Source organism: Chiloscyllium plagiosum, unplaced genomic scaffold (genome assembly GCF_037043375.1).
Source record: "Chiloscyllium plagiosum isolate Xiang-an unplaced genomic scaffold, Cpla_swu_hap1 HiC_scaffold_25, whole genome shotgun sequence".
Classification (NCBI taxonomy): domain Eukaryota; kingdom Metazoa; phylum Chordata; class Chondrichthyes; order Orectolobiformes; family Hemiscylliidae; genus Chiloscyllium; species Chiloscyllium plagiosum.
The window spans coordinates 41,011,422-41,035,193 of record NW_028270163.1 but is presented as its reverse complement, the minus strand read 5'-3'; the positions used below and the strand labels follow the sequence as shown (position 1 = coordinate 41,035,193).

Genomic DNA, 23,772 nt, shown 5'->3' with positions numbered 1-23,772 from the left:
TGGCTGACGAGGGAAGTTAAGAAACATATAAAGTCAAAAGAGAAAAAGTATAACATGGCAAAGATAAGTGGGAAAACGGAGGACTGGGAAGCTTTTAAAGAACAACAGAGGATTACCAAGAAGGAAATATGCAGTGAAAAAATGAGGTACTAAGGTAAACTGGCCAAAAATATAAAGGAGGATTGTAAAAGCTTTTTTAGGTATGTGAAAGGGAAAAAAATGGTTATGACTAAAATTGGGCCCTTGAAGACAGAAACAGGGGAATATATTACGGGGAACAAAGAAATGGCAGAAAAGTTGAATTGATACTTCAGATCTGTGTTCCCTGGGGAAGACACAAGCAATCTCCCAGAGGTAACAGTGGCTGAAGGACCTGAACTGAAGGGAATTTATATTTGCCAGGAATTGGTGTTGGGGAGACTGTTAGGTCTGAAAGCTGATGAGTCCCCGGGGCCTGATGATTTACATCTCAGGGTACTGAAGGAGGTGGCTCGAGAAATCGTGGATGCGTTGGTGATTATTTTCCCGAGTTCGATAGATTCAGGATCAGTTCCTGCAGATTTGAGGGTGGCTAATGTTGTACCACTGTTTAAGAAAGGAGCGAGAGAGAAAGCAGGAAATTATAGACCAGTTAGTCTGACCTTAGTGGTGGGAAAGATGCTGGAGTCTATTATAAAGGATGAAATTACGACACATCTGGATAGCAGTAACAGGATAGGTCAGAGTCAGCATGGATTTATGAAGGGGAAATCATGCTTGACTAATCTTCTGGAATTTTTTGATGATGTAACTCTGAAGATGGACAAGGGAGATCCAGTGAATGTAGTGTACCTGGACTTTCAGAAAGCCTTTGATAAAGTCCCACATAGGAGGTTAGTGAGCAAAATTAGGGTGCATGGTATTGGGGGCAAAGTACTGACTTGGATTGAAAATTGGTTGGCTGACAGGAAACAAAGAGTAGTGATATATGGCTCCCTTTCGGAATGGCAGGCAGTGACCAGTGGGGTACCGCAGGGATCAGTGCTGGGACCGCAGCTTTTTACAATATATATTAATGATATAGAAGATGGTGCTAATAGTGGCATTAGCAAATTTGCTGATGATACTAAGCTGGGTGGCAGGGTGAAATGTGATGAGGATGTTAGGAGATTACAGGGTGACCTGGACAGGTTAGGTGAGTGGTCAGATGCATGGCAGATGCAGTTTAATGTGGATAAATGTATGGTTATCCACTTTGGTGGCAAGAACAGGAAGGCAGATTACTACCTCAATGGAATCAAGTTAGGTAAAGGGGCAGTACAGAGAGATCTGGATGTTCTTGTACACCAGTCAATGAAGGTAAGCATGCAGGTACAGCAGGTAGTGAAGAAGGCTAATAGCATGCTGGCCTTCATAACAAGAGGGATTGAGTATAGAAGCAAATAGGTTCTTCTGCAACTGTACAGGGCCCTGATAAGACCACACCTGGAATATTGTGTGCAGTTCTGGTCTCCAAATTTGAGGAAAGACATTCTGGCTGTTGAGGGAGTGCAGCGTAGGTTCACAGGTCAATTCCTGGAATGGCGGGACTATCTTATGTTGAAAGATTGGAGTGACTGGGCTTGTATACCCTTGAGTTTAGAAGACAGAGAGGGGATCTGATTGAGACGTATAAGGTTATTAAAGGATTGGACACTTGGAGGCAGGAAACATGTTTCTGCTGATGGGTGAGTCCTGAACCAGAGGACACAGCTTAAAAATACGGGGTAGGCCATTTAGGACAGAGATGAGGAGAAACCTTTTCACCCAGAGAGTGGTGGGTGTGTGGAATGCTCTGCCCCAGAAGACAGTGGAGGCCCAGTCTCTGGATTCGTTTAACAAAGAGTTGGATAGAGCTCTCAAGGATAGTGGAATCAAGGGTTATGGAGATAAGGCAGGAACAGGATACTGATTGAAGATGATCAGCCATGATCATAATGAATGGTGGTGCAGGCTCGAAGGGCAGAATGGCCTACTCCTGCACCTATTGTCTATTGATCCTGAAAAAACATCCTGAGGGATAATGGCTACCCTGATCAGATAATTTCCTGCTTTATATTGTGCAAATACATGAATGGATCTAACTTTGTAATTCATTCTTGGGATGAGGGCATCACTGGCTAGGCCAGCATTTGTTGCCGTTCACTAGTTGCCCAATCTCTCAGCATCTAATTGAAAGTTAAACCAAAGACAAATGTCTCATTCTGATGTGGATTACCCTGATTCCCGAATTGTCCAGTAAAACCGATAGCATCTCAGCATTAGAGGAGTCTTGGGGTTGTAATATTCCTCAACTAAATCTTAATATCTGGTGCCTCAGGGAAAGTTAGGTTCCTAATAACTGAAAAAGCTTCAGGTCCACAAGCTGTCAGGGGAATCACTCGTTGCTTTTCTTCTGCCCTAATGTCACTTGGCTGGAAAAAGTTGCATTGTTTCCCCATACTGGTCCCAGTCTTTGATGGCAGGATCAAATGAGTCAAGCTTCCCAAACCACAGCATTATGCCAGAAATGCTTACCCCAACGGAGAGAAGGCTGTTGCAAGTGAACTTTTTCAGTAGTGTGCCTTTCTCTCATCATCACTGAAATACCTCCACAGAGGCCAGTATCTTGTCACCAAATCACCCTTTATTTACACGAGGAGAGTCCTTAACACAGCTTCGTCAGAGCCAGCTCTCAGAATGAACAGGATGTCTGATACTCCTGTTCTGATCTGTCAGCCAGGGTTCCCTGATTGGACCAGGTTAACAGCCCCAATCAGGGAACTCATATTGCATGTGGCTGACCTCATTACAATCACAACAAAAGTCTTTCCTCCTGAAGTGTTTTTTTTGTTGTTAAGTCAAAAATATGGCAATCAATTCGCACAAGGTCCCATGAACAGCAATGAGGTACTGACCTGATGATCTGTTTTATTGAAGTTGTTTTGGGGGATAAACCACATTAGTATGCCAGGGATAATTCCTTTGCCCTTCTTTGAAATAGTGCCATGGAATTCACTCAGGAGGACCCATGATGCTGTGGTTGAACATCAGATTAATAAAAATGGCACTTGCAACATGCAATATTCCCTCAGTACTGCATTGCAGTGCTTGCCTAGAATGTGCCCTAAACTCTAGCATAGGATTGAAAATGTAATCTTTTGCTTCTGAGATGAGACTGCTACCAATTGAGCTGGAACCGACATGGATTCAGAAGCCCATTTGATGGAAATGGACGTGTTTGCAAGCAACTCAGCAGGATATCATGTATTTGTCTAACAATCTCACATAGCACACCTCTGTTGTAATTAAAGGATTGTTTGATCACACAAACTGCTCCAAGCCTAAAACCAAAAACTGGCAGGCTTTCAAAATCCAAATTGTGGAAATTAACACAATAGTTTGCAATTTTTGCTTTTGTTAGTTTCACTAAATGGTATTTACAACACAATAGCAATGAATTCTTCATGAGACAATATACTTAGGCTTATGTTTGTGCAGTGGTTTACAATTCATTATCTCATCTTCTATTAATAATGGAATCAATTTCTCAGTTTTAATAAAGAGTGTATTTTGAACTGTTCTAACACTTCTTACAATTAACCTTTGTACATGAACCAAAATCAATGGAATGCAAATTACAGTATTTCAAGTCACTACTAACCAGATTGTCTGCCTATTAAGTCAAAGAACAAGAATCAAGACAACTGTTAGTATAAAACAAATGGAATATGAAATTACTTTCAATTTCAAATGGAATTTTCAAAGTGAAGATGAGCAAACCAGCAGGAGTGCCACACTATGATGCCATCCTTGGCTTCATATATGTATGACAGGTTTCCCCCACTTTTCAAAAGTTTGCTCTACGCCACTTTGCTCTTAAGAAATTCCTACATTAGCACCTGTTTTCACTAACCAAAAGAAATTCGAAGAGGATTTTCGCTTTTCCGAAAAGAGTTAAAACTTTTTTCATATAAATTAATGTGTCTTTGCTTTATGCCATTTCAGCTTACAAAAAGTTTCATAGGAACACTCTACTTTTGGATAGCGGGGGATACCTGAAACTATTTTCATTGAAAACTGGTTATGCAGATTTACCAGGATGTTGACCAGACTAAAATAGTTAATTGATGAAGCAAGGGTGCATTGAAGTGGCTTGCATTTCCTTGAGTATATAATGGTGAAGGGATGATTTTATGGATAAGTGAAAGGAATTGATAGGAAAGTGAAGTAATATGGATTAAGGGGACTCAACCTTAAAATTAAAACCACACCATTCTAGAAATATGTCAGCAAGCCTATTTTGACACAAATACTGGTGGAAAACTGAAACACTCTTTGCCAAAAAAACCTCGTGATTCAAAGTAAATTGACCATTAAAAATGGAAATTAATTATTTTTAGGAAGGGATATTATAGCAGTTCGAGCCAAGGCGGTTACATGCTAAGGTAAGATGATTTAATTGAATGCTAGTATGGGTTTGAGTGGCTGAAAGGCCTTCCTCCATTCCTATGCACTACATTGTGCTTTCTGATAACAAGCTTTATTTGGAGATGGATTTAAAATGAAATTAAGTAATTTGTTTAGACCATTCAGAAACCATTCCTGTCACTACCTCTGGGACCTCAGTGCAAAACTGTGGTACTTGAGTTGCAAGTAGTGCCACAGATTGGTGAATAACTCACAGGAATTGTTGTGGAATGTTGTACCATGTCAAACGGCTTGCAACTCTTTAAATACAAAATGGAACCTTTTAAATTGCAGACATCTGAACATTCCTCACATGAAACAACTTCAGACTTAAATGATCCTTCCCACTGTATAAGTCACTCAACAGATTGTACAGGACATTGCACAGTTTGGAATATTTTTCGGAATGTTCCGATTTACAGATTATTTATAGCCACATAGTAATTCACTTACAATAGACATTTCTGAACATAGTGCAAAATCTTTTAGAACTGAATGAAGACATTCTTTACAGAGGTCAAACTTCACAAATAGCAGGCATTTGTTTGGGTTTGCCATCACCAATTCTTCAGGTGCATAAAAGACCCTAAAGCCCATTCAAGGTGAACTATCGAATTCCTTTCTTAAAGTTCACTGCAAGTTTCCACGTCTGGACGCTTTTAGCCAGAGTGATTTCACCAGAAAGGTTGTCTTCTAGTCCTGGCAGAATATCGGAACCCTTGGACTCCAAGTAACTGAAAATTGTTTCATTAAGGCTGAAAACAAAACAAAGGGTAATATATTGAAGTACTTTTTCTCACCTATTTCAAGTTCCAATAAACAGGTCCATGACTTTGCTTTTGTTTTAAGTTGATCTTATTGCCAAATTACTTTGATGGGATGTTTTGCAGCTATTTTATTTTTCAATTACACACCTCACATACACTGGCATGCAGGGACTCAGTCTACACCTTTAACACTGGCACATCATCCAGGGACAGAATCCTTTATAAATGGAAGGTGCTGCAGTATTTCTTCCATCAGCTCTAGATAGCTGTTACTGTAGATTGCAGGGTTGTGGGATCCCTGCTGCGTTTCCTCACAGTACTGTATAGTCAAGGGCACGGCCAGGAAAGGGAAAGATAAAGAAAGATGAGAAGGCATGTCATTTTTTTTCTAGACATATGGGCATGTAATGGTCTCATTAAGCTTAATGTAGTGACAATCTAAGACCTCATTCCAACTTCACTGCCATGATATGCCAAGCAGTGAAAACGGGAAACCTGCTTTCTCAATATCTGAGATTCTTCAAAACTTAGTATGTATTTGAGCATAGCTGAGGTAGCAATTTGGAATTGGCACTGTCTCTCTTCAACAATGTGATGATGATGGTGATATTGTCATAGCAAGGAGAGTTAATGTACTGGAGAAATGGCCTCTGATGGGCTGACTGCTGTGCCTTGTCCCTATATCTTTTTATGGTCTTATCCTGTCAGTACCTGAACCTCAATCTTGGAAAACCCCAAGCATTATATACTTTACAAGTGCTTTTGATTTGAAGCATCCAGCAGGAAACTGAAGAGATTCCAGTTGATCACTTGTTTAATACTTAACCTGACCTTACATTCCATGAAAATCAATGGTAAGGGTGCACTGGTCCCTTAGAAAGACAATGACACTTAATTGTGATAAGAACATTGGTGGGGAATTTTTAAGCATGGGGAGTTTGTTGTGCTGCTGCAGCTTTGGGTGTCCGTGAAAATTCTCTTGCTCTTGCCATAGGTATATCGCACGTCATTAGAGTTTGACGATCAAGTTGCTTGGCCACGCAATGGCATACTTCCCACAACCATCAATTTTTAAACTCAGAGATCCTAGCCCAGAAGTAGGGACGCTACCACTGTACCGCAAGATCTTCGAGTCCAGAATAAAATCAGCTAACTCAAATAAAGGATGACCCAGTCTGAACCGGCCGGTTTCCTATGACGATAGGTTAAAATTTACCCTGAATAGTGAAATGCCCCCTTCACCAATCTGCCCAGCTGACTGGTCATCCTCAATGAGCCAATCAAAATTAGTGCCGATTGTACAAACTTTATGAAAGCACCATGCTCTTCCCTCATGCCAGAATTATTCAAACCTGATCTGTTTGGGATCCTAAACCAAGAAGTGCAAACCTTCCTTTCTGGGAACACCTTTATTCCAGTTGCACTATAACTACATGGAGGTCCTGGGTCTCCTTCACCGCCCTCCCTCACCACCAGATCCATGGAGGAAGAACGCCTCATCTTCCGCCTCGGAACACCTCAACCCCAGGGCATCAATGTGGACTTCAACAGTTTCCTCATTTCCCCTTCCCCCACCTCACCCTAGTTCAAAACTTCCAGCTCAGTACTGTCCCCATGACTTGTCCGGACTTGCCCTACCTGCCTATCTCCTTTTCCACTTATCCACTCCACCCTCTCCTCCTTGACCTATCACCTTCATCCCCTCCCCCTCTCACCCATTGTACTCTATGCTACTTTCTCCCCAACCCCTCTAGCTTATCTCTCCACGCATTAGGCCTTTATTCCTGATGAAGGGCTTTTGCCCAAAACGTCGATTTCGCTGCTCCTTGGATGCTGCCTGAACTGCTGTGCTCTTCCAGCACCACTAATCCAGATACTGGTGTATATTACCTCCATTTGGAGGAGAAGTTGTCATCAACATTGCTTTGAGTAGTCTTCAGGACCAGAATCTCATGCAGCTCCCAAAGAAAAGTGTTGATGTTGGTGGATGCAAAAAAGGTCTTCAGCTCTGCTTTCTCTTGAGGAAGTAAGTGTTTCTTGTATGCGTCAGGGATTCTCTCAAATGGGTCCTAATAAAAACAAGAGACAAATTAGTAACACTGTTCCTTTCAATTTACTGAAAACCTGGATGCTGCAAAATTGTGTTTTTAATTCACCAAACTGGATGCTATAATGGCAACTGCAACATTTAAAAGAGAATTTAAGACTGACTTCTTTATCCAGAAATCAACTTCAGAAGGAAAGACAATGTCCTGTATAAGGACAATCTCCAGAGAAATAGAAATCATGCTAAAAGTAAAATGGTCAAGAAGTTAAAGATACAGGATGTATAAATATAGTATTCGCAAGGGAGATCAAAGTGAGTCAAAACATAGCAATTCCCCAATCCAATGGTCCCATTTCTCCAATATACCTTTGAACATATTCAACACTGAACTGAAAACAAATCAGTGATATCATTTCGTGGAGGTGCCATAGCACATGAGCACTCTCGTCAGTATGGATGCAGCAGTGTCAGGCTCAATGACCTTACCGTGACATATCTAAGGAGGAGAGACGGATAAATAAATAGATAGAGATAGACAGATAGAGATATGGCCAAGTGAGAAAGACAGAGATTGTTCTTCTGTCCATCAAAAGGGGCGATGGTCAGTTATCTAAGAGCATGGAGATAATGGATGAAAACCAAGGGACAGAGGACAGAAATAAAATCTCAACAGAAGGGAAGAGCCACACTCAAAAGAATGCTTAGAGTCAATAACCACAACTTGTAAGAGTGAAGCACAGTCAAAATTTAGAACAGGATTGAAGTAACTAATGACTTTCTATCCTGTAAAAGGTCACGATTTAATCTATTAGCCAATTCCCTTTTCTAATCCACGTAACATATTTTGCTTCAGTTTTACTGATATGTTGCTGAACAGGAATACTGGTATGACCAATCTCACCTTCTCTGTGCCCAGCATGACCTCAGATTTCCACGATGATAAGAGCTGCCAGAGGGACAGAGTGTGCTTTAATTTGCATCCTTCAAATGCCTAGTGGGAGAAGTATAAAAACATTGCAGTTAAGATAAGGCAGGTGGAAAATTGACACTCTGACAGGAACCAAATTACTGTGCCCATATGTGGTGTGATTGATAAATAACTGCAGATCTCATGCTCCAGAATCATGTGATCTCAGAACTCAGATTGGCAGCGTATCAGAGTACTTTAACCTTTCTGTGCATTTGTTGATAAATGGCATAATGAAAACAGAGCTATCTGAGTTTATTCTGAGTATCGTTGAGTGCTTTATTTCCTTGGTTACTAGACAGTTGTAGCTGTTTGTATTGCAAAAATAATCAAGTGAAGTGCATTTACCTGTACCGTGTGCAAGCCATTATCCATTAAATTTAGTTTATTCAGCTAAATGGTGTAATTACAGTCACACCTGTGGCTAGTCAGTATTTTCTACTGGGGAAGATGTAGTTGGGTAAAGGTGAACAAGTGGGTATATGTGACGAGAAAGTACATGGATTAATGAGGTGGGTGTGCACACACAGGACAATTACAAACTAGTGGGCGGCATGGTGGCCCAGTGGTTAGCACTGCTGCCTCACAGCGCCAGAGACCTGGGTTCAATTCCCACCTCAGGTGACTGACTGTGTGGAGTTTGCACGTTCTCCCCGTGTCTGCGTGGGTTTCCTCCGGGTGCTCCGGTTTCCTCCCACAGTCCAAAGATGTGCAGGTCAGGTGAATTGGCCATACTAAATTGCCCGTCGTGTTAGGTAAGGGGTAAATGTAGGGGTATGGGTGGGTTGCGCTTCGGCGGGTCGGTGTGGACTTGTTGGGCCGAAGGGCCTGTTTCCACACTGTAATGTAATGTAATCTAATCTAATCTAATCCAAATACCAGACAATTATAGCCAGGAAATGAAATAGAATGGAAAAGCTGTAAAAGAAGTGACTGATAGGTATCTCAGAGGTGAAAAGTCAAATATGGTTACTATGCCAGAGAGGAAATGTTTACTTTATGCAAGCACTAATGACGTTTTCCAGATAGTGAGTATGTTTACACAGACCTTGCTGACACAGGCTAACACACGCCAATCCATGCGTAAAGTATCTTTGAGGTAGCAGAGGAGCCTGCTGTCTGGGGATCCTCCTGAAGTAGCAAGGAATCCGACTACAATCTCAATGATATCCAGGGCATCACAAATGTCACTGTAAGATTTCAGCACCATCGTGATTGTATTGCAGACAGAATGTGATAATGTTTCCTTCAGTGGAGAAAATAAAATAAATGTCATTCCCTCAATTTATTTTCATACAAATTGGTAGAACTGTACGTGAACATTGATGCCTTGTTGATACTGGCTAGTACAGGCTGGATTATACTGTTCAAAATGGTGCTGCCAGTGCTGTTGAGGAGCCAATTGGAGGGAGGAAACCACAGGAACAGTAAGAAGAGATAGACTTGCAGTCAGATTTAACTTGGTGACAGGCAAAGGTGGAGGGTAATAACAGAAGGATGACAAAAATGTGTGACTCCAATTGGTTTAGAGTTGCTACATTCCTGAACCAGTTCTTTTAGGTTCCAAACTATTCATACCTCACAGCCCTTCAGAGACCAGATCATTCTACTGTCTAAAATATGCAAGCCTCATTACTTACAGGTCTATGATCAAGACCATAAAATATCTCTTAAAGACAGATAGACCAATGAATACATTGCATTAAATTGCTGTTCTACAGTTTTGCCATTAGTTGGTCAGCCAAGGTTAGCTACACTTAGTGGGAATTATGAGGCATTCTAATACCACTTTAGAAAATGCTGAAACCTTTCACAGATTAGATTTTTTTGACTGGTGTTTATTATTAAAAATGTTAACTCTTCGTATGAAACCAAGATTGTAGAAATGAAATGACAGCACTGAAGCATATCAATGATTGTTCTGTTTGGAGTAGAGACAGCATTATGCTATCTCAGTTCTAATTGAGACAAAATGCAAACATAATTTGTTTGGCTTGTTTACCATCAATTTGGATTTAAGTAGCAAAATAATGCCACAAAAGGTGAAGGCTTCATTTTTGATTAGCAGTCCTGCACTATTTTGGTATATTTGAGTACAAACTTGCTGAAAGCAGGAATCAGACATTGGAAAATGGCCAGAAACAGCATCATAGAGTAATAGAGATGTACAGCATGGAAACAGACCCTTTGTTCCAACTCGTCCATGTTGACCAAACATCCTACCTAACCTCGTCCGATTTGCTAGCACTTGGCTCATATCCCTTAAGGCCCTTCCTATTCATATCCCTATCCAGATCCCTTATAAATGTCACAATTGTACCAGCCTCCACCATTTCCTCTGACAGCTCATTACACATACACACTACCCTCTATGTGAAAGAATTGCCCTTAGGTCCCTTTTATATCTTTCCCCTCTTACTGTAAATCTATGCCCTCTAGTTCTGGACTCACCCACCTCAGGGAAAAGACCTTGTCTATTTACCCTATCCATGCCCCTCATGATTTTATAAACCTCTATAAGGTCACCCCTCAGCCTCTGACCCTCCTGCGAAAACAGCCCCAGCCTATTCAACCTCTCCCTATAGCTCAAACCATCCAATCCTGGCCGCATCCTTGTAAATCTTTTCTGAACCCTTTCAAGTTTCACAACATCTTTCCGATAGGAAAGAGACCAGAATTGCACGCAATATTTCAAAAGTGGCCTAACCAATGTCCTGTACAGCCGCATACTTAGAGGAATGACCAGAATTTCAAATTTAAAAAAAAATCAGTTGACCATTTTGAGGCATCTAGGTTATCTTGCTGCTAATCCTGCCCTTACAATAATGTCCCAAATTGTTGTAGTCCTCCCCTTTAGGTCTTCTGCTGTAATCCTGTGAACGTAGATGACTGTTCATTTTGTGCCTCATTCTGCCTCTGTATTTCCAGAAATACTGCTGAGCTGCTTGATGGCACTCAGAATGTGTTGACAGCTAAATATAATTGAGCCTCTCGCTACGCTGCAGAAGAGAAAACCAGTAATGAAGATAATAAAACTTGGAAATGAACGCACTGGTTGTACTGGAACACTGTTCTGAGGTATACAAGACCAGTCTGACCAATTGCATCATCCACAAATTTTATTTGTCTTTCTTTCTGGGAAGGGATCTCTGGTGACCATGATGTTTGCTTTAGCCATCAGACACATTCTCAGCAGCGTGATCAATATTTGTCAGTAATTGTTGGCTTTTTATAATGTAATCTTCTAATTGAACATTTACTGTATCTTGTTCAGGAATGGGTTAAGATGCTGTATTTTTGCCTGCCACCAGCAAATGTTTGCTCAGTTGGATTCAGCCATTAAATGAGACACTGTCTATGATAGCGGGTAACTTCACTTTGGACAGAACCTACTTGTCCAGGCCTACCATAAAACACAAATATCGAAAAGAATGGATCTGACAGTAAATTATGTCCTGCCAATTTTAAATCCAGACTGCAGAATTTGTTCTGCCCAAGGAAATTACTTACTTGAGATATCTTTGCTTTTAGCTCTGTGAAGATGCTTGAATAATCTCTTTCATGTCTTCCAACAAATTTGGGAATTTTCTGTTTAAAAAAAAGTAAATGTGAATTGGTTCTGTCATTCTAAAGTTAGACCAGTTTTCAAAAAAATATACTTACAGAGTCAACTATGAATGGTTTTCCTTTCAGGAACACGCGTATCAACTGCCGTTCAATATTTTTAATATCAAATTCTGGTAATGTCTCATGTCCTTTCTCCAGGAAGTACTGGCAGTTTGATAAAACAAGTGGGATGAAATCTTTATCAGGGTCACAGTGAATTAACTGTGAATCTGATACCTCTTCTGGATTGACGAATGACCTGCCAGAAAAAAATGGATATATTGTATAAATTATACACAATTATGTGAAGTAATCTCACTCTGAAATGGGAAATGGAAAGAGGAAACTATAATTGGAAACACAGTAACAATGGAACTTCATTTACTGAATCACACTATTTGAGAAACATTAGGAAGAATCACGTTTAATCTTGATCAAGTAGATTCACTAACTGGGTGTCACTCAGGAAAATCAATCTAAGAATTTGCTTACTTTTTAATATCACTCATGGCTCCAAGGAGATCATTTTGAATCTCAATGAGAAACTTGTTGAGTTCAATGGCACAAAGGCCTGGACCTTGTGGTTGAGGCAACAAAATTTCAATGGGACTTTCAAATGTTAAATCTTTCTGGCATAGCTCTTGTGGGATTTTCGGATCTGGAAAACAAAATATTGAAAATATAACTAGAACAGAGATACACAATTTTGCATGTTGCTGAGTTTGCTAAACCCTTTTGGTGCTCTGCAGGCAACATGATAGCCTACCACAATTGTATGGAAGCAGCTAGGAGAGGACCAGCAAGCATAGTTTTTAACTCAGTTAAAAGCAATTGTGAGTAGCAATTTCAAATATACTAACCTATGAGACAAATTGTTGTTTTGTACAATGAGTATGAAAGAAATTGTTTAACAAATTGAATGGACTGATTCCTACCTCAACAAGAAGTTGGTTTGGATTTGGCAGCAAGATAGAAAGGAGGAAGCTTAATGCATTTGACTCAATATGGTTGTGTGGTAAAATGATTTTTCATAACAAACACGCAGGTCTCAAAGTCTAAATATTCTAACTTTTAAGTGGTTGGCACGTTCACAGAACCAAAAGGTTTACTATAAATTTGATACCAAAAAAAGTTCTCCTTCATCTAACTGCACTGCTTGGTCTTCCACAGGACCTCAGTTTAGACTAGTAGAAGACAGACTTCTACACTATGATGGTTTTAATAGCTGGATGTTCATTCCTGCTCTACAGAATGGATATATATCAATTTGTCTTACTGTATGCCAAGCCATACTCACTTTCTCATTTACTTCAGCCAAAAGTTGTGTTTTGGAAAAGCCCTACTGTCAGAAAATCATCAATATGATATTATGTGACACAGATGCACAAAAACACAGATTTCAGGAAAAGCTTCCCTTCAGTCAGAGACTGAGGAGAGCCTGTACAGTTCTGGAGTCTCTAATCACACTGGCAATCAGAAGACTGTTGTGAAAAGTGTTAGAAACTGTCAAAGAAGAATGGGGTCACTAAATAACATTACTCCATCAGGAAAATTGATCCAGTACTGGATACTACAGTTCGAATATACTCACTGTTTTTTGCCAATAACAAACACAGCTGATTCCAAAGCTGTAAAAAAATCTTGATTCTTTTTTCAAAGCTTTGCTTTTGGCCCTGTTGCTCTAGAACCAAAAAAAATGAAACAAGAATAAAGCAAGTGTCTATAAACAGAACACAAATACCACTGTCATACATCTATATTTAATTAACCTACACTTATATTCTGGGCCTTTCCTTAATTCCCATTCCTTTTATTGTCCAATAGACAGCCAAGATATAGACCAGAACAAGCAGAAAATTATTTGATCAAAGAATTTGAAACACTATATAGTTTACTGTTGTGCATTTCCACTGTATTCACAGTAAATGAGCTCCATACAACTGAACACTTCTTACATTAAGAATAGCATCTTACCTGGAGCCATTTGCTGAAGGAACTGAGAAATGGTCTTTGATTTCATATCTGAGGCACTTTGGAAAGTCCTGATTAATTCATATTGCAGTCCAAGAAGATCGGGTAAATTCTTCAGCATCTTTATATAATTTGCCTAAAAGATACATTGGGATGGATGTCATTTTGTAAGGTAACCAAGTTAAGACATTGGTCATGAATCACTAAGTTTCCAGTAATCTTAAAGTTTGTGTCTCTTTAACAGTTAGTAAAACCATTAAATAATTGCAAACAAATTAATTAAAAAAGAGCAACGTGTTAAATATTCCACTATTTTTTAGAAATATGTAGACTTTTAAGTGAACGACTCATGAGATTTTAAACAGCTCCAGGTTGATATTACGTGGATTTAATGAAAATCAAAGAAATGTATGTGTGGACAACAATTCAGGGAGAAATTAGACAGAAAAATGTTACTTTGTCAGCACACACAATTAATCACTTTTTAAACCTTCGAGTTCCCAATTTGAGGACCCCTCAAAAAAACACATGACTTACTGGTTGCAGTCATCAAGACCCAGATGCGTAGATGTTTATCGGGGAGCGAAGGTGGGAAGGACAAAAGAATCTATTGTTTGGCACGGAGACATAGACATTAGCTTTAACAATTCCTGCAAGGCACTAACTGGACAGGGGCAGTTTGCATGGGAGGGGGCCCTTACCCATCCAATTCTTGCCTGATCTGCATCTGCTCTGAGTCAGCAGGGACCTTTCTAAAATAGGCTCTGGAAACAGAACTAGCCCTTTTGAAGAGGGAAGCAGTGTGGCTTCTCCACCAAGCCAAAGGTGTTGAGATCGGAATGCAGGGTCAACATAATTGTTTATGGTCATTTTAACAGTTTCCCTAGAGGAGCAAATATAGGGGTAAAGCCTGGGGTATGAGATGCTTCAAAAGGAGGTCTTGGACCTCCGCACTGCCCCAGACCGTGAGTGTTCCATTTGCAATTCATTGTAGGTTTCTTGTGCTGAAGACTGCTATTCTTGATCTGCAGCCACAGAGGTTGTCAAATATGTTCATGAGGGTCTGCAATTAAAAGTCTTCAAACCCTTCTACAACCACTTCCAGATGAACCAACCACTTGTGAAGCTATCTTCTCAACAGGAATGATAAGTGATCCCATCATGTCACAGTACCTTCTAAAAAAATGTGAAAGTAACGATGCTATAGTTGTATCAGACCAAAGGGATGCTCTCCCTTTAGAGAAAGAGAGACAATTTGTGGTGGTTTAACCTGAGAGTTGCGACCTCACCATTAGGTGAGGAGAGAGGTTGAACAGGAACATCCTACATGGCCACCTCTGCTGGGGCAGGATTTGAACCCACACTGATGGTGTTACTCTGCATCATAAAGTATCCAGCCAACTGAATATAGTTTGCTTAAACAGCAGCCCAACGAGCAGGTAGGAGTGACAAGCTTAAACCATAAAATGTCTGGAATGTTAGGACAACAATAATATCAAAGGCATTTTGACACCCTTACATATGCTTGTTACTTTTTTATATGACATTTATTGACTTGTATATCTTGAAACCATAATAAAATTTTCTGTGTCTAAGTCACTATATAAGCAGAAGGATAATTGTTCTCTCTCATTGTTTTCTCTCTAAAGTTCTTCTCTGACAAAGATGGAAAATCCAATTGCAAAAAAGGGTCATTTTCACTGTCTCCTTCTTTGTGCTTCTTTGCCAAGTTTATTAACTTAAAAGCTGAATGACAGCAGCAGGCATGTCTAGATTCAGTCTATAATCTCTACCCAGTTAACTAATGTCAGCCAGGAAGTATTAAGGGAATGGAGCTGCTTTTAGAAAATTATGTTTAACTTAGAATGTCAACTGCAATGGACATGAAAAGATCTGATGCGAATACAGGGAATGGAATCAAACCAAGTAGTGGAATGAAAGTTGCAGTGCACACCTCTGGAAATGGCCATGGCTAGTGCTGGAAAGTCATTGCGAAAGCAAATAGGATTATAAAAAATATGTATAAGCTGTATGTACAGCAAAAGTCAACACAAAGCAAAGCTTATCAATTTGTCCTTCAGCTTCACCCTTACACAATACAAAATGCTGAGCCTTTGGAAAGTGTCTCGGGATTAATTTACAGTCTAAAAGATTTCATTTATTCAGACAGACTAGACATTTAAAAAAATGGTGTCTCAATGCAAGTTTCATTCAGGTTCACAAAATTATGAAGAGCCTGGGCTATGTTAAAATGTTGAACAATTATTTCAAATGGGTAGATTTGTGAAGCGCAGGGGATAGGCTTCAGATTACAGAAAGTCGGAATTGATTTGAATATAAGAGGACTCTCCTTTTGGCGGAGAAAAATAGGTACGTGGTTCACGTTGCTAGATTTTCTGGTGAGAACTGACTCACCATATTCCTTTAAGAGCTATACCTACTGTTTTGGTTGCAGTAAATGTTTTAATGGTCTGGTGATCTTCCATTCTTACTGGGAACATTCCTCTCATGATTACATCAAAGAACTTGGTTATGGGTGGCATTTTACGTTAAGAGCTAATCCACTACTTAAGCATAACTTAAAATAAAAACACAAAATACCTTTTGAAGAAATTTCCACAGTATAGGTGTTGCTTTCTTTCCCCCCTTTTGCTCCACAACCCGAGTAAAGTTCTCTACACATACTCGACGATCATATTTCCAAGCAGAGGAACAGTTTAAAACATCATCAGAGGTGATAAAATCTGATGGGTCTCCAAACAGCATTTTAACAACAGGACTCCCACCAATTCTCTCATCAGAACTGATCTGCTTGCCCACATGCAACAACGTTTCATCAAGATTCTGTGAATTACAAAGAGAGAGAAAAATATCCTAGTTTACTACCTTCATAGCCTAATGTTCATCAGCAAGTCAAGTGCATTTATGCTGGAACACAGTTTAACTGCTACTTAATGTTTAGTGACCAGGTTTCATTTAAACTCCCAAATCTCAAAAACTCAATCTCACATTGTCAGATCAATGTACATAGGCTAAAAATAACAATTCAATTTATTAAAAATGAGATTACATACAGAAGCAGTAAAGTGCAACAAGAAACTAAAACTATAAACAAAGCATCATCTGTGATCAAGAATTTAATGTTCTTCTCCAAAGCTTTGACTGAGCAGGTGCAATATTCCTAGATAACCATATAGACCCTGAGCTTTATTCAGAAATAAAGTTGAACAGATGGGATGATTTATGCCATAGGAAGGGTAATTATATCACAGATGTTACTGTTGAGACAATAACTGTTTTTAGTGGATCAAACATCGGGGATAAAGGGGATAAAATTTAGCCTTTGCTTCTTGACAGTTAATTAGTTTAAATTAATGTTACTGGTATCAGGTAGGTTCTATAAAAGATAGGCAATCCACTCACCCAGTTTACTGTGTGAGGCATGAAGCTGAAAGTCGCTTCCAATTAATTTATAGCTTTGTTAATGTGAATCAATTTCAGCTAAAGGCACACTTCATCTCAAAAACACTAAAAAGTAGGAAGCTATATTTGTTAGGTAAGGCAGATGAACTTAGACCTTAGACTAGTACATATAACTATGATGCTAAAAGTTGAAGTTCTAAATTGGAGAAAGGCCAATTTTGACGGTATTAGGCAAGAACTTTCGAAAGCTGATTGGAGGCAGATGTTCGCAGGTAAAGGGATGGCTGGAAAATGGGAAGTCTTCAGAAATGAGATAACAAGAATCCAGAGAAATTATATTCCTATCAGGGTGAAAGGGAAGGCTGGTAAGTATAGGGAATGCTGGATGACTAAAGAAATTGAGGGTTTGGTTAAGAAAAAGAAGGAAGCATATGTCAGGTATAGACAGGATAGATCGAGTGAATTCTTAGAAGAGTATAAAGAAAGTAGGAGTATACTTAAGAGGGAAATCAGGAGGGCAAAACGGGGACATGAGATAGCTTTGGCAAATAGAATTAAGGAGAATCCAAAGGGTTTTTACAAATATATTAAGGACAAAAGGGTAACTAGGGAGAGAATAGGGCCCCTCATAGATCAGCAAGGCAGCCTTTGTGTGGAGCCACAGAAAATGGGGGAGATACTAAATGAATATTTTGCATCAGTATTTACTGTGGAAAAGGATATGGAAGATATAGACTGTAGGGAAATAGATGGTGACATCTTGCAAAATGTCTAGATTACAGAGGAGGAAGTGCTGGATGCCTTGAAATGGTTAAAGGTGGATATTAGACAATAGACAATAGACAATAGGTGCAGGAGTAGGCCATTCTGCCCTTCGAGCCTGCACCACCATTCAATATGATCATGGTCGATCATCCTTAATCAGTATCCTGTTCCTGCCTTATCTCCATAACCCTTGATTCCACTAACCTGGAGAGCTCTATCCAACTCTTTCTTAAATGAATCTAGAGACTGGGCCTCCACTGCCCTCTGGGGCAGAACATTCCACACAGCCACCACTCTCTGGGTGAAGACATTTCTCCTCATCACTGTCCTAAATGGCCTACCCCGTATTTTTAAGCTGTGTCCTCTGGTTCGGCACTCACCCATCAGCGGAAACATGTTTCCTGCTTCCAGAGTGTCCAATCCTTTAATCAATCAGATCCCCTCTCAGTCTTCTAAACTCAAGGGTATACAAGCCCAGTCGCTCCAGACTTTCAGCGTAAGGTAGTCCCGCCATTCTAGGAATTGACCACGTGAATCTACGCAGCACTCCTTCAATAGCCAGAATGTCTTTCCTCACATTTGGAGACCAGAACTGCACACAATACTCCAGGTGTGGTCTCACCAGGGCCCTGTACAGCTGCAGAAGAACTACTTTGCTTCTATACTGAATTCCTCTTGTTATGAAGGCCAACATGCTATTAGCCTTCTTCACTACCTGCTGTACCTGCATGCTTACCTGCATTGACTGGTGTACAAGAACACCCAGATCTCTTTGTACTGCCCCTTTACCTAACTTGATTCCATTTAGGTAGTAATCTGCCTTCCTGTTCTTGCCACCAAAGTGGATAACCATACATTTATCCACATTAAACTGCATCTGCCATGCATCTGACCACTCACCTAACCTGTCCAGGTCACCCTGTAATCTCCTAACATCCTCCTTACATTTCACCCTGCCACCCAGCTTAGTATCATCAGCAAATTTGCTAATGTTATTACTAATACCATCTTCTATATCATTAATATATATTGTAAAAAGCTGCGGTCCCAGCACTGATCCCTGCGGTACCCACTGGTCACTGCCTGCCATTCCGAAATGGAGCCGTTTATCACTACTCTTTGTTTCCTGTCGGCCAACCAACTTTCAATCCAAGTTAGTACTTTGCCCCCAATACCATGCGCCCTAATTTTGCTCACTAACCTCCTATGTGGGACTTTATCAAAAGCTTTCCGAAAGTCCAGGTACACTACATCTACTGGATCCCCCTTGTCCATCTTCAGAATTACATCCTCAAAGAATTCCAGAAGATTAGTCAAGCATGATTTCCCCTTCATAAATCCATGCTGACTCTGACCTATCCTGTTACTACTATCCAGATGTGTCGTAATTTCATCCTTTATAATAGACTCCAGTATCTTTCCCACCACTGAGGTCAGATTAACTGGTCTATAATTTCCTGCTTTCTCTCTCCCACCTTTCTTAAAAAGTGGTACAACATTAGCCGCCCTCCAATCCGCAGGAACTGATCCTGAATCTATCGAACTCGGGAAAATAATCACCAACGCATCCACGATTTCTCGAGCCACCTCCTTCAGTACCCTGGGATGTAGACCATCAGGCCCCGGGGACTTATCAACCTTCAGACCTAACAGTCTCTCCAACACCAATTCCTGGCAAATATAAATTCCCTTAAGTATATAAATTCCCAGGACCTGATCAGGTGTACCTGAGAACTCTGTGGGAAGCAAGAGAAGTGATTGCTGGGCCTCTTGCTGAGATACTTGTATCATCGATAGTCACAGGTGAGATGCTGGAAGACTGGAGGTTGGCAAATGTGGTGCCACTGTTTAAGAAGGGCGGTAAAGACAAGCCAGGGAACTACAGACCGGTGAGCCTGACCTCGGTGGTGGGCAAGTTGTTGGAGGGAATTCTGAGGGACAGGATGTACATGTATTTGGAAAGGCAAGGACTGATTCGGGATAGTCAACATGGCTTTGTGCATGGGAAATCATGTCTCACAAACTTGATTGACTTTTTTGAAGAAGTAACAAAGAAGATTGATGAGGGCAGAGCAGTAGATGTGATCCATATGGACTTCAGTAAGGCGCTCGGCAAGGTTCCCCATGGGAGACTGATTAGCAAGGTTCGATCTCATGGAATACAGGGAGAACTAGCCATTTGGATACAGAACTGGCTCAAAGGTAGAAGACAGAGGGTGGTGGTGGAGGGTTGTTTTTCAGACTGGAGGTCTGTGACCAGTGGAGTGCCACAAGGATCGATGCTGGGCCCTCTACTTTTTGTCATTTACATAAATGATTTGGATGCGAGTATAAGAGGTCCAGTTAGTAAGTTTGCAGATGACACCAAAATTGGAGGTGTAGTGGACAGCGAAGAGGGTTACCTCAGATTACAACAGGATCTGGACCAGATGGGCCAATGGGCTGAGAAGTGGCAGATGGAGTTTAATTCAGATAAATGCGAGGTGCTGCATTTTGGGAAAGCAAATCTTAGCATGACTTATACACTTAATGTTAAGGTCCTAGGGAGTGTTGCTGAACAAAGAGACTTTGGAGTGCAGGTTCATAGCTCCTTGAAAGTGGAGTCACAGGTAGATAGGATAGTGAAGAAGGTGTTTGGTATGCTTTCCTTTATTGGTCAGAGTATTGAGTACAGGAGTTGGGAGGTCATGTTGCGGCTGTACAGGACATTGGTTAGGCCACTGTTGGAATATTGCGTGCAATTCTGGTCTCCTTCCTATCGGAAAGATGTTGTGAAACTTGAAAGGGTTCAGAAAAGATTTACAAGTAGCGTCGGAGACTGAGGGGTGACCTTATAGAGGTTTATAAAATTATGAGGGGCATAGATAGGATAAATAGACAAGTCTTTTCCCTAGGGTCAGGGAGTCCAGAACTAGAGGGCATAGGTTTAGGGTGAGACGGGAAAGATGTAAAAGAGACCTAAGAGGCAATGTTTTCACGCAGAGGGTGGTACGTGTATGGAATGAGGTGCCAGAGGATGTGGTGGGGGCTGGTACAATTGCAACATTTAAGAGGCATTTGGATGGGTATATGAATAGGAAGGGTTTCGAGGGAAATGGGCCGGGTGCTGGCAGATGGGACTAGATTGGGTTGGGATATTTGGTCGGCATGGACGGGTTGGACCGAAGGGTCTGTTTCCATGCTGTACACCTCTATGACTCTATGTCATTACAGAGACTTGATTGAGAGAGGGACAGCATAATATTGCAGGATTTAGATGTTTCAGATGAGATAGAGAGGGATGTGTAAGAGCTGTGGGAGTTACTGATAAGGAAGAATATCACAGCTGTACTGAGAGAGGCCATCTCGGACAGCTCATCCACTGAGATCATATGGGTGGAGCTCAGGAATAGGAAGGGTGCAGTCCTTTGATGAGGTTGTATGACAGACTGCCCAATGAGTGACAGAGGAACAGATATGTGGACAGATTATGGGAAAATGTAAAAATAACAGGGTTGTTGTGGTGGGTGATTTTAACTTCTCCATATTGACTCAGACTTCCATAGTGCCAGGAGCTTGGATGGGGGTAATTTGTTAGGAGGGTTCCTTGCAGCAATATGTAAGGGGCCATATGAGACCTGGTACTGGGAAATAAGCCTGGTCCAAATTTCAGTAGGGGACCATTATTATTCCATTAGTTTGAAGTTACTTTTGGATAAGCGTAAGAGTAGTCCCTGGGTGAAAGTACTAAATTGGGGAACTATAAAAATATTAAACAGGAACTGGGGAATGTAGATTGAGAGTAAATCCATATCTGTCATGTGGGAATCTTCTAAAGTTGATTAGATTTCAGGACCAACATGTTCTTGTGAAAATGCAGAATAAGGATGACAAGATTCAGGAACCCAAGATGACAAGGGAAATTGTGAGCTTCACCAAAAAGAAAAAGGAGACATATGGCAGGTTTTGGAAACTGAAGACAGACAGAGTCCTCAAAGAATGTAAAGAAAGCAGGAAGGAAGTGGAAGGCAACATTTAACAGGTATCTTGACAGATACATGAATAGGCAGGGAATATCAGGATATGGAGGGGCAAACAGTTTTTAGTTTAGAAAGGCATCATGTGTCAGAGAAGATTTGGTGGGTTGAAGGGCCTGTTCATGTGCTGTTTCTTTGTTCCTTGTACATTTATTTACTACCTTTCGTGTTCTAAGGACATCCCAGAACTTTGTGCCCATGAGGTAACTTTTGAAGGATATGCATTGCTGTATTAAAGGCAAAACCAATTTACCCACAAAAGGTCCCAAACTATCAATGGTTTAAATGATGGGATATCCATGTTAGTCATGTTAAATGAAAGATAAATATTGACCAAGAATAAGATTCAAATTTGTTTTCCAAGGGATCTTTCATGTTGAGTTAAAATGTACACAGGCCCTCTGTTTAGTGTAGTCTCTAGAAACAAACATTCCCAAGGTGAGGCTATAGCCCAGATTATGTGGTCATAACTCTATAATTCATCTTGAATCCAGAACCCTATGCACTCAGAAGCAAGTTCCTCAGAAAGTGATTCCTTCAAAAGTGCAACAATCTGAAGCCTTTTTGGAATAAGTAGCTCTACAATCAAAAAGCTCTTCATATGGTTCCTCTCCAATTATGCATTCATCCTAATCTCACTTTCTGCATGTTTCTCATTGTCTTCTCACAGGTATTTATTCTTGCTTTGAAGCTCTCTATCACGTCTTCTGGCATTATGAGGTGCCTTGTCAGATTGATATTCCTAACCGCACTTCCATTTAATGAAATAGTTCTGAAGTTCACATGATGAAAATAGTATTGTAATGAAGAACACATTTCCTACACTTCAGCTTCCATCAAGAAGCACCTCATACAATAATTTACCAACCTGCAACAATGGAGAAATAACAACCTCGATGAACTGATTCTCCCATGCATTTCTCTCTGTCTTTGATGACAGCTGTTCGTTCCATCCTTTTTTGTGCACTGGGCAGAAAAGAAAACAAATCAGTACAAAGTACTTTTAGTCTATACATTTCATATTAACCAATAATATGCACCCCCAACAAATCTTTCTTAATGACTTTTGGGGAACAGTTGTCTTTATACATTAAAATATAAGTTAGTTTCTAAGTTGTTAATTTTTAAAAAACGTACATATTATGATTCTAGGTAAATTAAACTGCAGACTTCGAAGGTGCATGCAATATATACCCGACAGGCTGAATTATGATTGACATGAATGTCCTCAAAGTGAATTCTGCCAGTGCATGGAATTATAAAAAGATGTATTTTTTTGAGTTGCACGCAATGGTATAAACAAAGTAACATATTGCCATATGCAGTGTGTCCATGTAAATCTGCTTGAATCAGGTAAAGCAAATGGATGGCACGGTGGCTCAATGGTTAGTACTGTCACCACAGTGTCAGGGACTGGGGTTCAATCCCAGCCTTGGGTGACTGTCTGTGTGGAGTTTGCACGTTCTTCCTGAGTCAGTATGGGTTTCCTCTGGGTGCTCCAGTTTCCTCCCATAGCCCAAAGGTATGCAGTTTAGGTGGATTGGCTGTGCTAGACTTCCCATAGCATCCAGGGATGTGTGGATTATGTGGGTTAGCCATGTGATAGGGTTTGGATGGGATGCTCTTTAGAGGGTCAGCGCAGACTCAATGGGCCAAATGGCCTGCATATCTTTGCACTGTGGGAGGAAACTGGAGCACCCAAAGGAAATTCACACAGACGCAGAGAGAATGTGCAAACTCCAC

The 23,772-nt window shown here is 40.5% G+C and overlaps 1 protein-coding gene across 2 annotated transcripts in view; it reads right to left on the bottom strand.

Moving 5' to 3' along the window:
• Positions 1-3,543: 3,543 nt before the first annotated feature.
• LOC122562201 (E3 ubiquitin-protein ligase rnf213-alpha-like) overlaps positions 3,544-23,772 on the bottom strand; it is a 156,764-nt gene continuing 136,535 nt past the window's right edge. For both annotated transcript variants that reach the window (XM_043714879.2, XM_043714880.2), the window contains 11 exons: positions 22,898-22,995; positions 16,427-16,669; positions 13,829-13,961; positions 13,446-13,535; positions 12,347-12,512; positions 11,912-12,113; positions 11,759-11,836; positions 9,297-9,494; positions 8,183-8,272; positions 7,125-7,303; positions 3,544-5,222 (listed from right to left, as the gene is read on the bottom strand). In XM_043714879.2, coding sequence (XP_043570814.2) covers positions 5,075-5,222; positions 7,125-7,303; positions 8,183-8,272; positions 9,297-9,494; positions 11,759-11,836; positions 11,912-12,113; positions 12,347-12,512; positions 13,446-13,535; positions 13,829-13,961; positions 16,427-16,669; positions 22,898-22,995 — 1,625 coding nt within the window. In that variant the 3' untranslated portion in view covers positions 3,544-5,074. The remainder of the gene's footprint in view (positions 5,223-7,124; positions 7,304-8,182; positions 8,273-9,296; positions 9,495-11,758; positions 11,837-11,911; positions 12,114-12,346; positions 12,513-13,445; positions 13,536-13,828; positions 13,962-16,426; positions 16,670-22,897; positions 22,996-23,772) is intronic.